General features: G+C 41.8%; 1 protein-coding gene across 2 annotated transcripts; it reads left to right on the top strand.

Moving 5' to 3' along the window:
• Positions 1-5,415: 5,415 nt before the first annotated feature.
• On the top strand, positions 5,416-9,752 carry zbtb49 (zinc finger and BTB domain containing 49). 2 transcript variants are annotated; one of them, XM_085353089.1, is made up of 7 exons: positions 5,416-5,567; positions 5,657-6,765; positions 6,867-6,913; positions 7,000-7,073; positions 7,456-7,538; positions 7,709-7,870; positions 9,008-9,752. In XM_085353089.1, the coding sequence occupies exons 1-7, from the start codon at positions 5,416-5,418 to the stop codon at positions 9,724-9,726; spliced, it is 2,346 nt and encodes a 781-aa protein (XP_085209215.1). In that variant the 3' UTR covers positions 9,727-9,752. The 2 variants fall into 2 exon arrangements, with proteins under 2 accessions (XP_085209215.1, XP_085209217.1); XM_085353091.1 differs by having other exon boundaries at positions 6,982-7,073.
• The last annotated feature ends 2,605 nt before the right edge of the window (positions 9,753-12,357 follow it).

The raw sequence follows: 12,357 nt of genomic DNA, 5'->3' as shown, positions 1-12,357 counted from the left end.
GTGTGGGATAAGTGTGTGCACCGCCTCCCCCTGTTTTACAACCCTGGGCCTAATATCACCATTGATGTGCAGCTGATGTCATTTAGTTGTGAAACATGTTGCTTCACGTGTAAATGTGTTGTGTCTTTCCACTCACTTCACTTGATTATAACTGATTTATTTTTTTATAACATTTTATAAAAAAAAAACGAGAAGCACATTAATTCATAAATGTGATCTAACAAAGGTAAAGGGAAAAAATTAACCATGTTTGCTGTTCATATGGCTTGTAATTGGGATGAAGTAAACATCTGTTGAGTAATTTAACATAAAATTGTTTGATAGAGTTAATTTGGAAAGCCAAAACTCTAGCGGGTCCACCAGACCCATGAACACTGGCTGAGTAACAAAAATATGAACACCACACAAGGGTTAAAAGAAATTATATTCTTAAAGAATTTGAGACCATGGAGGTTAAGGCGATAAGAAGAAAGTATGTCTCACTTCCTCTTTCCCCTAAGTAAAAGAGGTTAACTTTAAAATCATAAATGAGATTTACCCAACCAATGAATTTTTAAGACGGAAATTTAACTTAGATGTGTGTACATTTTGTGGAAATAACATTGAAAAGCTGGATCACTTGTTTTTCTACTGTGAATCAGTGCACTGCTTCTGGATTGACATGTGGAGCTGGCTACAGTCCTGTCGGTGTGCGGGGCAAGCCATGTGGCGTTGTGAGAAAAGGACCCAAGATGCAGGTACTGGCTGAGATGCGAGTGAGCTTTATTTACAGAAGGTGAAAGCAAACAAAAGCAAGGATGGCGAGGACAGAACTAAGACATTACCTAAACTGGGGCAATTAATAAACAAACCTGAAATGATAACATGCAGGGAGAAGCATGGGATGTGAAGCAGGGAGATGCAGAGAACGCCAACTAATGGAGACAGACCGACAACCAGCAAAGGCAACCCCACACTAGGCTGTGTCCCAATTCAGGGTCTGCACGTTTGAAGTACGCGCACCAGAAGACTAAAAAGATGGCTAAGGTCCACCAGGAGAGACTGGACAGTATAGATGCAAAACCAATATGCCAGCAGTTTATCTCAGTTAACGAGAGGAGAAGGCATGTGTTTGGCTCCTTTAGTGGACATTGAGTTATTGTGTGGGACACCAGTAGTCCATGTCTGTTGCTGTAACAGTAGTTCATGTTTAGAATAAAAAATCCCAGCTCACTGATTTGATCGGGGCAATAGTGCGACTAAAATGTTGCATAATTTTGCTGAGAGATCTTTTACTTTGTGGTAATCTTAGATGAGTAGTTTTATGGACAAAAACCACCAGGTCATTCAGTGTTCCCATAGTGCCAAAGTATAACAGATGTCGGTGTACTATAACTGAACTAATGTTGTTAAGTCCTTGAAGTCTTATTCTTTTATTGTCATGACTGTATTTGAAGCTATTTTTATTTTTGTATGATACCTGATTTATATGGAATATGGCTGAAGTAAACTAAAGCTTAGTCAGTCATTTGTTTAATAGTAATTTAACATTATATAATTCACATATAAAACTATGAATTGTAATTTTAAATGGTTTAAAAGCATGTAGAATAGCATATGTAGGCAAGTATATTTCTCCTTTTTTGTTATCAAGAAGCAAAGACAAAAAGGAAAAAAAAAAAAAACAGGGCAGGGTTCGGTCCCCACCAATGCCAAAACCAAATCTACGCCCTTGTCCTGACTGATGACCTGGCCTGATTCCTTTACAACTCACATAACAAGTGCTTCCACACAGATTTCCACCGAAAATCTGTATGTTTCTTTCTGTTGATGCGATTCTAGTTGATCGATATCTTTTTTTTTTTTTTGTGTCCCGTTTGGATCTTTAGCCATCAGAATTGTTGTCTTAAGGCCAAGAAAGATGCCAAGCGGATTTATTTTACCAAGTGGATCATCATGGCCTTGCCATATTGGTCCATTTGATTGACCTTTATTATAATTATGAATTTATTTTATTTTCAGTTGCTACAAACGGGACAGACATGACTGGGGGATAGGACAGGGAGAAAGAATGAAAGAAAGAGAGGGAGAGAAAGAAAACCAAAGGGGAGAAGAGACGGTGAGAAGGGGGGAAGAAAGAAAAAAAAAAACCAAACAACAAAAAAAAAAAAAACACCTGGGTCACCTGTATGGAGAAAAAAAACAGAAGAGAAAACAAACAACAAAGAGCAACATAATTAAAAAAAAAAACGGCACCATCACAATAAACTAGCTAGCAGTAGATATCAGTAGATACTAAATAATATACGATATTGTGCAGCACGCAAGATAGACAGCGCACAATGTGCTTTGAGGCAGCAGCCAAGAAAGCTGTAGTCCGCGTCTGTGAATACCCGTGTGTACACCTGTGTGGATCAGCATGCTTGCATTCCAAAGGTTTCTCCATGTAACGATCTGCTAGGGAGTGTGGGGAGCCACAGCCCCGTCCTCCAGGGCATGAAGCAGGTATGGAGGAGATCAAAACTCCAGACATCCAGAGGCCCCCAGAACACAAGAGACCAAGGAAAACCAACAGAGGGGCAGCCGCGCCACTGTCCCAGTAAGAGCTGAGGAGAGTCCCAGATGAGGGCTCACTCGGCAGCAGAAGCCAGGGGGAGTTGCAGTGACGTGCCCGTGAGCTCCGCCGGCAGCCAGCTGTGCCTGAGTGACCGAGCCCCAGGCCGAGAGGCCGGGGACACCCCACCTCCGAAGTGGCCCGAGCGAGCCCCAGGCTCCAGGCCCCGATAAGCGGCCGCCAAGGAGTGAGCCGGTGTGTACCTGGATGCCCACCCCCAGACACAAAGAACCACCAACACACCGACACCTGAGGGAGTCCGCCACTGGCAGGGAAAGTGGTGGTGGGTGGAGATAGGCCTCCAAACCTTGGAGGGCCTGAGATGTCCCCAGAGAGGTGGCGTCTGATACCCAACCTGACATATAGACACAGACATACAGGCACACACAGACACAAACATCCATTCCCACCCTCATGCTCTCATATGCACTTACTCCACACTCAACCAACGTGGAGACAGACATAAAGAGACGCTGTACACACGATCACACTCCCCAAGCGTACTCTACGAACCGGGTCTAGGTACCCTTGCCCCTGGAGGAGGGAACTGCACCCAGACCCAGGTGGTGTTACCCTTTTCCCTGCGGTGGGGAGAGGCAGACCGCCCCGGCTCCGCAGCAGCAGGGAGGCCCTACACTCCAGACCGCAGTCGGACGGCCAACTCCTCCTGGCCCCCCGCTCCAGCAGGCCGCAGAGAACGGGGGTGAGAGAAGACTCCAAACCTCCCTCCACCCGCTCATTGTAGTGTTGATGCATGTGTGTTCTAAGGTGCAATTGATCAATATTAAATTGATTAACCATTTCTTTATTCACAATGATCGATCCCCCATATTTCATGTTTTCTGCTGTGATTTCTGTAAAGGTTGCTGTGTCATCACTGCTGACAGTATCTGGATTTCTCGTGTTATTGTCTTTTTTGGTTTCTTGGTGGATTTCTATGGAAATCAGGCTCCAATTGTTAAGGCAAGACAATTTCTTAATCACCTTATATTTTTGGAGCATTTTTTTTCCTTGCAGCAACAAGTTTTAGCAGGGAGGGCGTCGCTGTCTGAGCAATCTGCCTGAAATTGCTCCCCCTCCTCTTTTTGGTTTTGTTTTTTGCCTAGTTTTGTTTTTTGGTGTTTTCGTATGGAAATCAGGCTCCAGTTGTTAAAGCAGGACAATTTCCTAATGGCCTTATATTTTTGGGGCATTTGTTCCTTGCAGCTGCAAGTTTTAGCAGGGAAGGCCACTGATTTTTTTTTCCTGGGCAGGCCTCAGTGCTACACCTGCCAAATCCGAACACAGGTCCAACATGTTGCATATAGACTCTATAGTGGTGCGATCTGGGTGACCTGCCTGAAATTTCTCCCACTGTTCTTTTGTAATGTTTTTTTTTTGTACTGTTCAAGGAGTTGCCACACAGTGTTTGCTGTGGCATTTTTCGGATTACTCGTGGCTGTGTAATCTTCCATTATGTTTGAATTTGTGCTTCTGTGTTGAGAATTTAGAGTCGCTTTGTTAAAGATAAAGGTTTTTGAACTTCTGTTCAGAGCCATATATGCTATCCCAAAGGCGTTTTGCCTTGTCTATATGAGAATATAGGCTCTGCCTTGTCTTTTGATCGTAACAGATCTTTATGTGCAGGTGAATGAATTTACCCTGACTAAAAGGACCATCTATTTGTTTTTGTTTTTTTCAATTTTATACAAATCTTTTGGTTGGATTTTCATGCCTGGCTTCAATCGAGTGGGATTCAAATTACCCCATTTACCTTAAATATGATATTGTTTGGAATGTTTCTGAAGGAAAAGAAAGTCAATTGTGGTGTTAATGTTCTATTAATCTTGTGTAAGCAATATATACATAAATGTCATTTTTTAAGACCAAACCAACCTTACTTCACTGGAAAAACGACCTGAACCTGTTATCTAAATCTTTGACTTTCGTTAAAAAGAAAAAGGCTGCATTTTTTGTTTCCTTTTCGGAAGATTTTGATTTAGTGAGTTAATATTCTGTTAACTTTTATGACCCCGTCTTTATGTCTTCTTTTTCTTCTTAAAAAGGTTGAAAATTGTATTTTCTGAATGTATAATATATGGTGCATTTTGTTTGTATGTTGATTTTGCTAATAAAAAAAAAAAAAAAAAAAGGACCGTTTGGTCGCTACATTATTAGTCTTCCCTGTGCAAATGCAACCAAAGAAAAGTTCCGAGCAGGCTGGAAACGAGCCTCATGTAACCTTTTTTTTACAAGTATGAACCACGTGGTTACTTTTAGCATGTCCTCTCCTTACAGTGACTTTACCCGTTCCATTATTTAACACGGTATATCTGTATAATGGTTAGCGGTATTTATTAGCGTTTAGCAACTCGAAATGCAAGCTACACCAGGAAGTGACGTATTATCATGCCTGTCGAAAAGTGACCTATCATCCAAATAAAAGTTGGGATCCTTTAATGTAAGTTTGACCCCCATCTTTATGGGCTAAGATAATATATAAGTCACAGTACCGAGGAGCAGTTCTCGGTTGCAAATGTAATGCATTCGGGATTTTGTGCTCAATCGATTTACGCCGCTTAATAACATGGGTGGCTAGCGTAGCTTTGTAAAGCTTAGCAGTTTGTGTCCAATTTTTGCATGGGTGGTCTTGCTGCAGAGACACACTGGATTCTGCGCGGCTGTTGAATCCCATATGTTCGAAACTGCTCTTAGCGCTTCCTGGCTCGCTGGCAGGAGAAATGACATCTCTGGTTAATCACTCGTTGTTGTTTTTAAACTTGTGTCACCTTAGCTCGCTTTTTGATGAAGACTTGAGTGAGTGGTGGAGCCGCTGAGTAACCATGGACAGTTTGTCCAGCCACAGCTCCTACCTCCTCCAGCAGCTTCAGGAGCAGAGGATTCAGGGTCTGCTCTGTGACTGCATGCTGGTGGTCAAAGGGGTTTGCTTCAAAGCCCACAAAAACGTCCTGGCCGCCTTCAGCTCCTATTTCAGGTGCCATTATCTCGTTTGTAATAAACGTTAATCATACCGAGTTGCTTCAAGGTTTCCAGATGCATTAAGTATTACTCTGATCTTTTCAGGTCCTTGTTCCAAAATTCCCCCAGTCAGAAGAATGACGTGTTCAACCTAGTTATCCAGGATGTCAGTGGCATTGGCCAGATATTGGACTACATGTATACCTCCCATCTTGATATTAACCAAGATAATGTGCAAGCACTCCTAGATATCGCACAGTGTTTGCAGGTTCCGAATGTGCAGAGCATGTGCAATGCTTTCCTCAAGCCCTGTCCTCCACCAGTGGAAATGCCTTCGTTTTCGCTCTCAGGCATGTTGGGTTCAGAGCATGACTGCCTGCTTGGAAGCAATCTTCCTAACGATGTTGACCTGCCCTGTCCCTCTGAATCCCAGAGGCCTGGCTTCAGCAGTGACATGGACCACACCAGAAGGATGCCAATTTCTGTGCCTAACAGCAGCTCACACTGTGAAATGGGTAGCAGCTCTCAGGCACCAGTAGAAAAGCAGCTAGTTCATGGGTACAAGCTCCGCAACTTCTACAGTAAGCAGTACTTTAAACAAAGTGCAATACAGAGCAATAGTGCAAATTCAAGCCAGGGCCCTTCAGTGGTGGAAGAGCAGCAGTGTCAACTTGTGATAAACCAGGCAGGCAACAGCACCCCCGTGAACTCAGGAAACACAGTTCAGCCTAATCAGTCTTCCATATCAGTGAGTGTGGACAGGAACCCTGACTCTTCTCTCACACCCTCAGATAATCTAAACACTCCTAACCCAGACTCCTCAATGAACAAGCCAATGCGCCCAAAGAAGGCCGTCTACCTGAAGAAATATAACTATCTTCGGTCTCAGAAGGCTTTGGAGGAGATGTGCACTGAATCAGTTATTGAACCTGTCCTTAGCTGTTCAAAGGAGAGCCTTCAAGGAGAGACAGTGGTCCAGGTTCAAGCACCAGAAGCTCCTGTAGAAGATAGCACTGCAGCCAGAGATGAGGTTGCAGACACAGCTGCAGATGCACAGCTTCCCAGTCCTCCACCTGTGAATGAAGAGGAGCAAAATCTAAAGCCTGTGCCGGAGACAGCTCAGCAATCGGGACACAAGCAGTACTGCTGTGAGGTGTGTGGGAAGATCTTCAAACACCCGAGCAACCTGGAGCTGCACAAGCGCTCGCATACCGGTATTTCCTGATTTTAACGGCTCTAGAATCACACATTTAAGGTTGAATTATAGGAATGAATTATAATGCTCTTAGGCATAAACTGATCTGTTCTGTTATAGGCGAGAAGCCCTTTCAGTGCAACGTTTGTGGAAGAAACTTCTCACAGGTATTTTCTTTTGTGCTCTTCTAATGTAATAGTTATTCTTAGATGTTCATATTAAACTCAGATGTCAGACGGATTCTGTCTTACAGGCTGGAAATTTACAGACACATTTGCGGCGTCATTCTGGGGAAAAACCATACATCTGTGAGCTGTGCGGGAAAAGGTAAAGTGACTTGGATTGATTTTCATTTGTCTTCTTTTGCCATCTCCCTGTCTCTACTTTAAGCATTTTCTTGGTTTAACTGAGTTTGCCTTTACTAAGACAAAAAGTGCTTCCAAAGTTTTCCCAGGCTTGTTAATATTATTCTATCACTTGTTCAACTTCACACATAAATAATTGTTGTTGCATAATAACACACTAATGAGGAACTGCTGTGAGTAATTAACAAAGTGAAAGAAAATATAATTTTCTTGCCTAGCACATAATATACTATAATATCCAATAAATATATGATATGATATTTTCCACTTACCATATAGAGATATAGAGATATCAAAACTGATGATTTCTTTACTGTCCTTTATTATTCATCTGTGTTTTCCAGCTTTACTGCATCAGGGGATGTCCAACGTCACAAAGTGGTGCACACAGGAGAGAAGCCACATCTGTGTGACATATGTGGCCGAGGTTTGTGGCATCTCTCAGCACGAGCAATAATCTCAGTCAGTCATTTGATAATACAACAATCTGAGAATTTGTAATGTCTTGCTGCTAAAGTGAGCTCCTGCTGATGTTTAATAGTAGCTTGAACTGCTTTTATTGAGAAATGCATTTCTTGTTCCTTGTTAATTGTTCAGGATTTAACAACTTGAGCAATCTAAAGGAGCACAAAAGGACTCACGCGACAGACAAGACGTTCACCTGTGACCAGTGTGGAAAGTCCTTCAACACGCACAGAAAGCTTCTGAAGCACAAGGCCCGGCATGCTGGGGAAAAACCTCATAGCTGCGCCACCTGTGGTAAGTTATAATGTCACAATCTATTTAAAAAAATATTTTTAAGAGTCTACAACAGGCCCAGTTATTTAACATAACTTTCAGCAGTATTTTAGTAATGGAAAATCAAATCTATTCTCAGGTTGGAATAATAAAAAATCTGGATTAGAAACTTCCTAGCAGCCAAACTGTTAGGTGGAGCTCGACACTGGTTGGTTAAATAGTTCCCATTTTTGAAAACAAAAAACAGCAAAATGCACAAAAAAGAAAAAGAATATTCAACTGCTAGTATTGTATTTTGAATACTTTGTAAGGTCACTTTAAGTACTTTTAGTGCAGTTAAATCAACACATTTTAGGGTCAACGTGACAGAAATGCAGATGTGATATGTGAATGTGAGATCAGAGGTCTAATTTGACACCATATTTGGTTGCAAACTTTAATGTGATATTTAGAATCCCCATTTACCCGTATGATTTCCTAAATATCATCAATACAAACAATGGCTGTAAGAAACATCGTTTTAAGTAGCTCTACATACAGTAGCCTTATTATTATCACTTTGACCTTTGACGTAGATTAATCTTTTGACCTTAAAGGAGAGGTCAGAGGTCAGCTATGATATGATATTTTTAATACTGTTATTGTTCATCTATATGCTGACTATACCCACCAAACTAGTTATAAGTCTTTTTATACATTTTCAACCAACAAATCATTCAGTTGACCTTAAAGACCTTTGTGGAAGTAAGCATAATTTTAATGCATAACATAACGTAGGTTCCTTGATGGATGTAATTACCATTAACAATGTACAGTTTTGCCACAAAGGTAGACCCAACACCAAAACAGCAGCTGTCTGTTTCCTTCACAGACATTGTTTCAGTCTTATAGAGCCACATTTTACAACAATTTGTACTGACACACTCGGAATCGACACTACAACCAAGGTTGTTGCAATATTATTACATTAGCTAACAAGTCCAGCTGGTCTTGGAATGCAATGGAAAGCCAAAAGTGTAAATGGCATTTACCTGCATATTCTTTAAGGCTCTTAAAGCTTGTTTTTCTATGACAGCATTTTTTTCCCCATGTTGTCATTGTTTAAACATGATGTGCACACGGTGTTATTCATTTGAGATTTCTTATGAATTAATACAGGGAAGTGTTTCATTGGCTCAGGAGACCTACAGCGTCACATACGGTCACACACTGGTGAGAAACCTTACATCTGCAATACCTGTGGAAAGAGCTTCACCCGGTCTGCCATGTTGAGAAGACATAGCAACATGCACTGCAAGGGGCCTCCAGTTGAGAGTCAGGTCACTGTCAACTCTGAGCAGACACATAGCGCAGATGGCGGCACGTCATTACCCAAAGCTGTCAGCCACAGTAAACCTGCTGCTGCCAGTGAGCAGCATTTCTCTGCTATGATGCCCCACACAGAGTTAGAGAAATCCTCAGCGCCGGCTCCTTCGCCATCACAAGCAACACCACATATAGAGACTTCACCTCCCAGCATTCAACTGAGCCCAGGATCTACCCCGCTTCCAGAGCTGCGCTCCCTGGTTCCCCATCACCTCCTTTCATCTGGCCACCAGGAAAGAACTGCAACCCTATCTGCCACAGATCGTACGAAGCTGGCCAAACCCCACGTATTGCAGGAAGCGCCATATGGTCCGTATGTCGAGAACGGGAACATGCCAATGGATAGAGGCCCAGCGGGGAGGCCCTACCTGCCTCCTACAGACAATTACTGCAGTTCCCTCACAGGGACAAGCAGGCCCTATAGGTCCAGTGAAGGCCAGTTTATCTCTAGTGTAACTCTGTGGGGCCTAGCAATGAAAACGCTCCAGAATGATAATGACATGGAGCAGTAAGCATGTCATGTCACACAGCATTGCCGGATCAGCTACCCAGTGAACTTAAGTGATTTTTACTCAACTGAATCATATTTCTACCACCTGGATCATGAGGGACATCAAATCAGAAAGGACGGGGCCTTCTCTCTCGCTAGTCTGCTAAGTAGACCGGAGAGCAGCTAGAACAGCAGCTTGCTTGAGACAAATGATAAGCTGAGGGGCTGTACAAGACCCAGTATAAGATATTATCCTGAACTCTAAATCATGCAAAACTGAGGTCTGCAAGGCACCGACGTCACAGTGCAGCGGGTATTTTCAGGGCTCTGTGATTCAGTGGGGTTTATCGTTTGAAACTTTATTGTTCCAAATCTAAACATCCCAGGATGCATCATGCATCAGCTACATTCTTTCATTTGGTTTGTACTGCGCTGCACTTTAAGATGTAAAGAAATGAGCTTGTTACTGATTAAATATTTGTGCAAGATCTCTCTGTGATATATTTATGTAAGAATTAAAGACCTACCCTTTCTGTATTGTAATGTCTCAGTGTTATTTAAAAGGAAGACATTAACTTACACAGCATTTTAGTTTTTCCAGTGTTCACTGTGTAGCAGGCGAGTAGCTATATGGGGAAGATATATTAAATTTAAAGTTTAGGGTCAGCTAAGCAAATACTCTTTTGTTTTTTCTTCTTGTTTGTATAAAATGAAATATTAAATTGATCAAAAACACCACATGGAATAGCCTCCATCCCACGATTCTAAGAACAATAAGATCCATTCACATGAATAAGCAAATTTTAAGCTGTGCTAATATTACTGGAAAACTGAATTTCTAGTGCTGTCAGCATTAGGTTACTCAGTGTGCCACTGGAACACACAATTCAGTTATCATTCACTCATGAATGTTTGCTTTATGATGTAAACTAAACACCAATTAGCAGATCCTCACTGTGATAGAATAATACTTCAGCTGGTCAAGCTTCGACTTCAAATGATAAATGTTTGTAACGGCAATGACAAAAGTCATCCTGGTCATCCGTCTGTTTCATAGTCATCTGTCCCTATAAATAACCCATTATATATGTGTATATAATTCTTTTTAGATTATAATGTCAACTGTAAAATTTGTGTATAACTAAGCTCTGCCCAAGTAGAAATGTATAAAGGTGCTTCATCCACAGCAGCAGCTTTACTATGAAGCAAAAGCCTGCAGTTGCAAGGTGCAATGCTTAAAGAGGACAACAGAGGGAGCTGTAAGATATATAACACCGGTGTTCTGAGAAACCATCCTACTCTGACAAATCGTCCTACCCGTTTTATAATTTTACGGTGACTTGTGACTAAACCTAACCCTACCCCTAACCATAACCATAACTATGGGCTCAAATTGTGGTCATAAATATTTTGTACTTGTAAATCAGGATTTGTATGTGTAAAAGTAATTTGTGTGTAAAAAAGATTTGTGTGTGGACTTAGCCAAAATATACGTGTGAAACTCTGCACTCAAGTTTCAAGTTACAAGTACGAATTTTGACCCCGTTTTTCTTCCATCTGATTGGCAAATGTCATGTCAATCACAAATTTAATTATCCAATCAGAGAACAGATGAGTTTGGCTGTCGGAGGGGCAGTTGAAAACATTGGGTAGGATGTTTTTTGAGGTAGGATGGATTCCCAGAACACCGGCCCACTCTGCTCTCACGCACTGAGGTATGGGGTATGCTTAAAGGGATTGATTTGGTGTTATGGATCCTGTCGGTGAATGTTGAAGAGGAGGCATTCAAAAAGTGATATTTCCACTCACCACACACCCAGTGAACACCAAGCATCAGTAAACATTGTGCAAATGCACTGCAGCATGTCGGGTAAAAAGTGCACTGAGCTTTCTTTACAAGATAGGCAGCTGATAATTGGCTGTCATTGCCACAGTATACAGCCCCCGTTACTCCATGCCTGCTAGATAGGTTGCCTAGCAACACATAGGATCAATCTGTTATCATGTTGTTCATTTGTTGCCTTTACTCCAACTACGATGGGAAAGGGGGCAGGCACTCTGGGTAGAGAGGTGTGCCTAACCGTGATGCACCTCTTACATCCTGAGTGTGGTGTCATGCCACAAAAATTAACACCTCACAGTATCCTTGTATCTCTCATGTAGCTGTGATATTAATAATTAAGCCTAGGATAGTGGTGTTTTTTAAATAACTCACTTTGCTTTGCTGAAAGCGGTTACATTTCACTACACAGAGAAGTTATTTAAACCCTGGTCAGCTTGAGTGCATTCTCACTTTACAGCAGATACCAAAGTGTGAGAGCGTGAAGAAATCCCGTCTGTCCTTGGCAACAGCAGACTGACCCTTTTTCCTAGTCTATCAAAGTCTCCCAAACCTCCCAGTTGTTATTAGCGGGGAAATGGAAATTATATTTATACAGAAATGTTTTATGTTTATAAGCAGAACGGTAAACAATCAGAAAATCTTTACAATGATGATGACTGAGCTCATATAATGATCATATCCAACAAGTGCAATTTATTGTCGCTCATGTGTCCTCTGCCTTCAGCAGAAAATTCAACAAAAATGGCACAAAAATATAAAACACGGATTACGTTTTGGATGTTTCTTTTTGCCTGGATGTTTACACAAGGG

Source organism: Diplotaxodon limnothrissa, linkage group LG5 (assembly GCF_057381915.1).
Source record: "Diplotaxodon limnothrissa isolate DT_005_m linkage group LG5, D_limnothrissa_male_GT1.1, whole genome shotgun sequence".
Taxonomy (NCBI): domain Eukaryota; kingdom Metazoa; phylum Chordata; class Actinopteri; order Cichliformes; family Cichlidae; genus Diplotaxodon; species Diplotaxodon limnothrissa.
Note: the sequence above shows the minus strand (reverse complement) of the source record. Positions and strands in the feature narration are given on the sequence as shown.

Excerpts from the sequence above, each read along its gene's own strand:
- zbtb49 (XM_085353091.1), top strand. The coding sequence starts at position 5,416 with ATGGACAGTTTGTCCAGCCACAGCTCCTACCTCCTCCAGCAGCTTCAG. Across the intron at positions 6,914-6,981 it reads GTGGAAGAAACTTCTCACAG|ACGGATTCTGTCTTACAGGC; the intron begins GTATTTTCTTTT and ends CTCAGATGTCAG. Across the intron at positions 7,871-9,007 it reads TCATAGCTGCGCCACCTGTG|GGAAGTGTTTCATTGGCTCA; the intron begins GTAAGTTATAAT and ends GAATTAATACAG.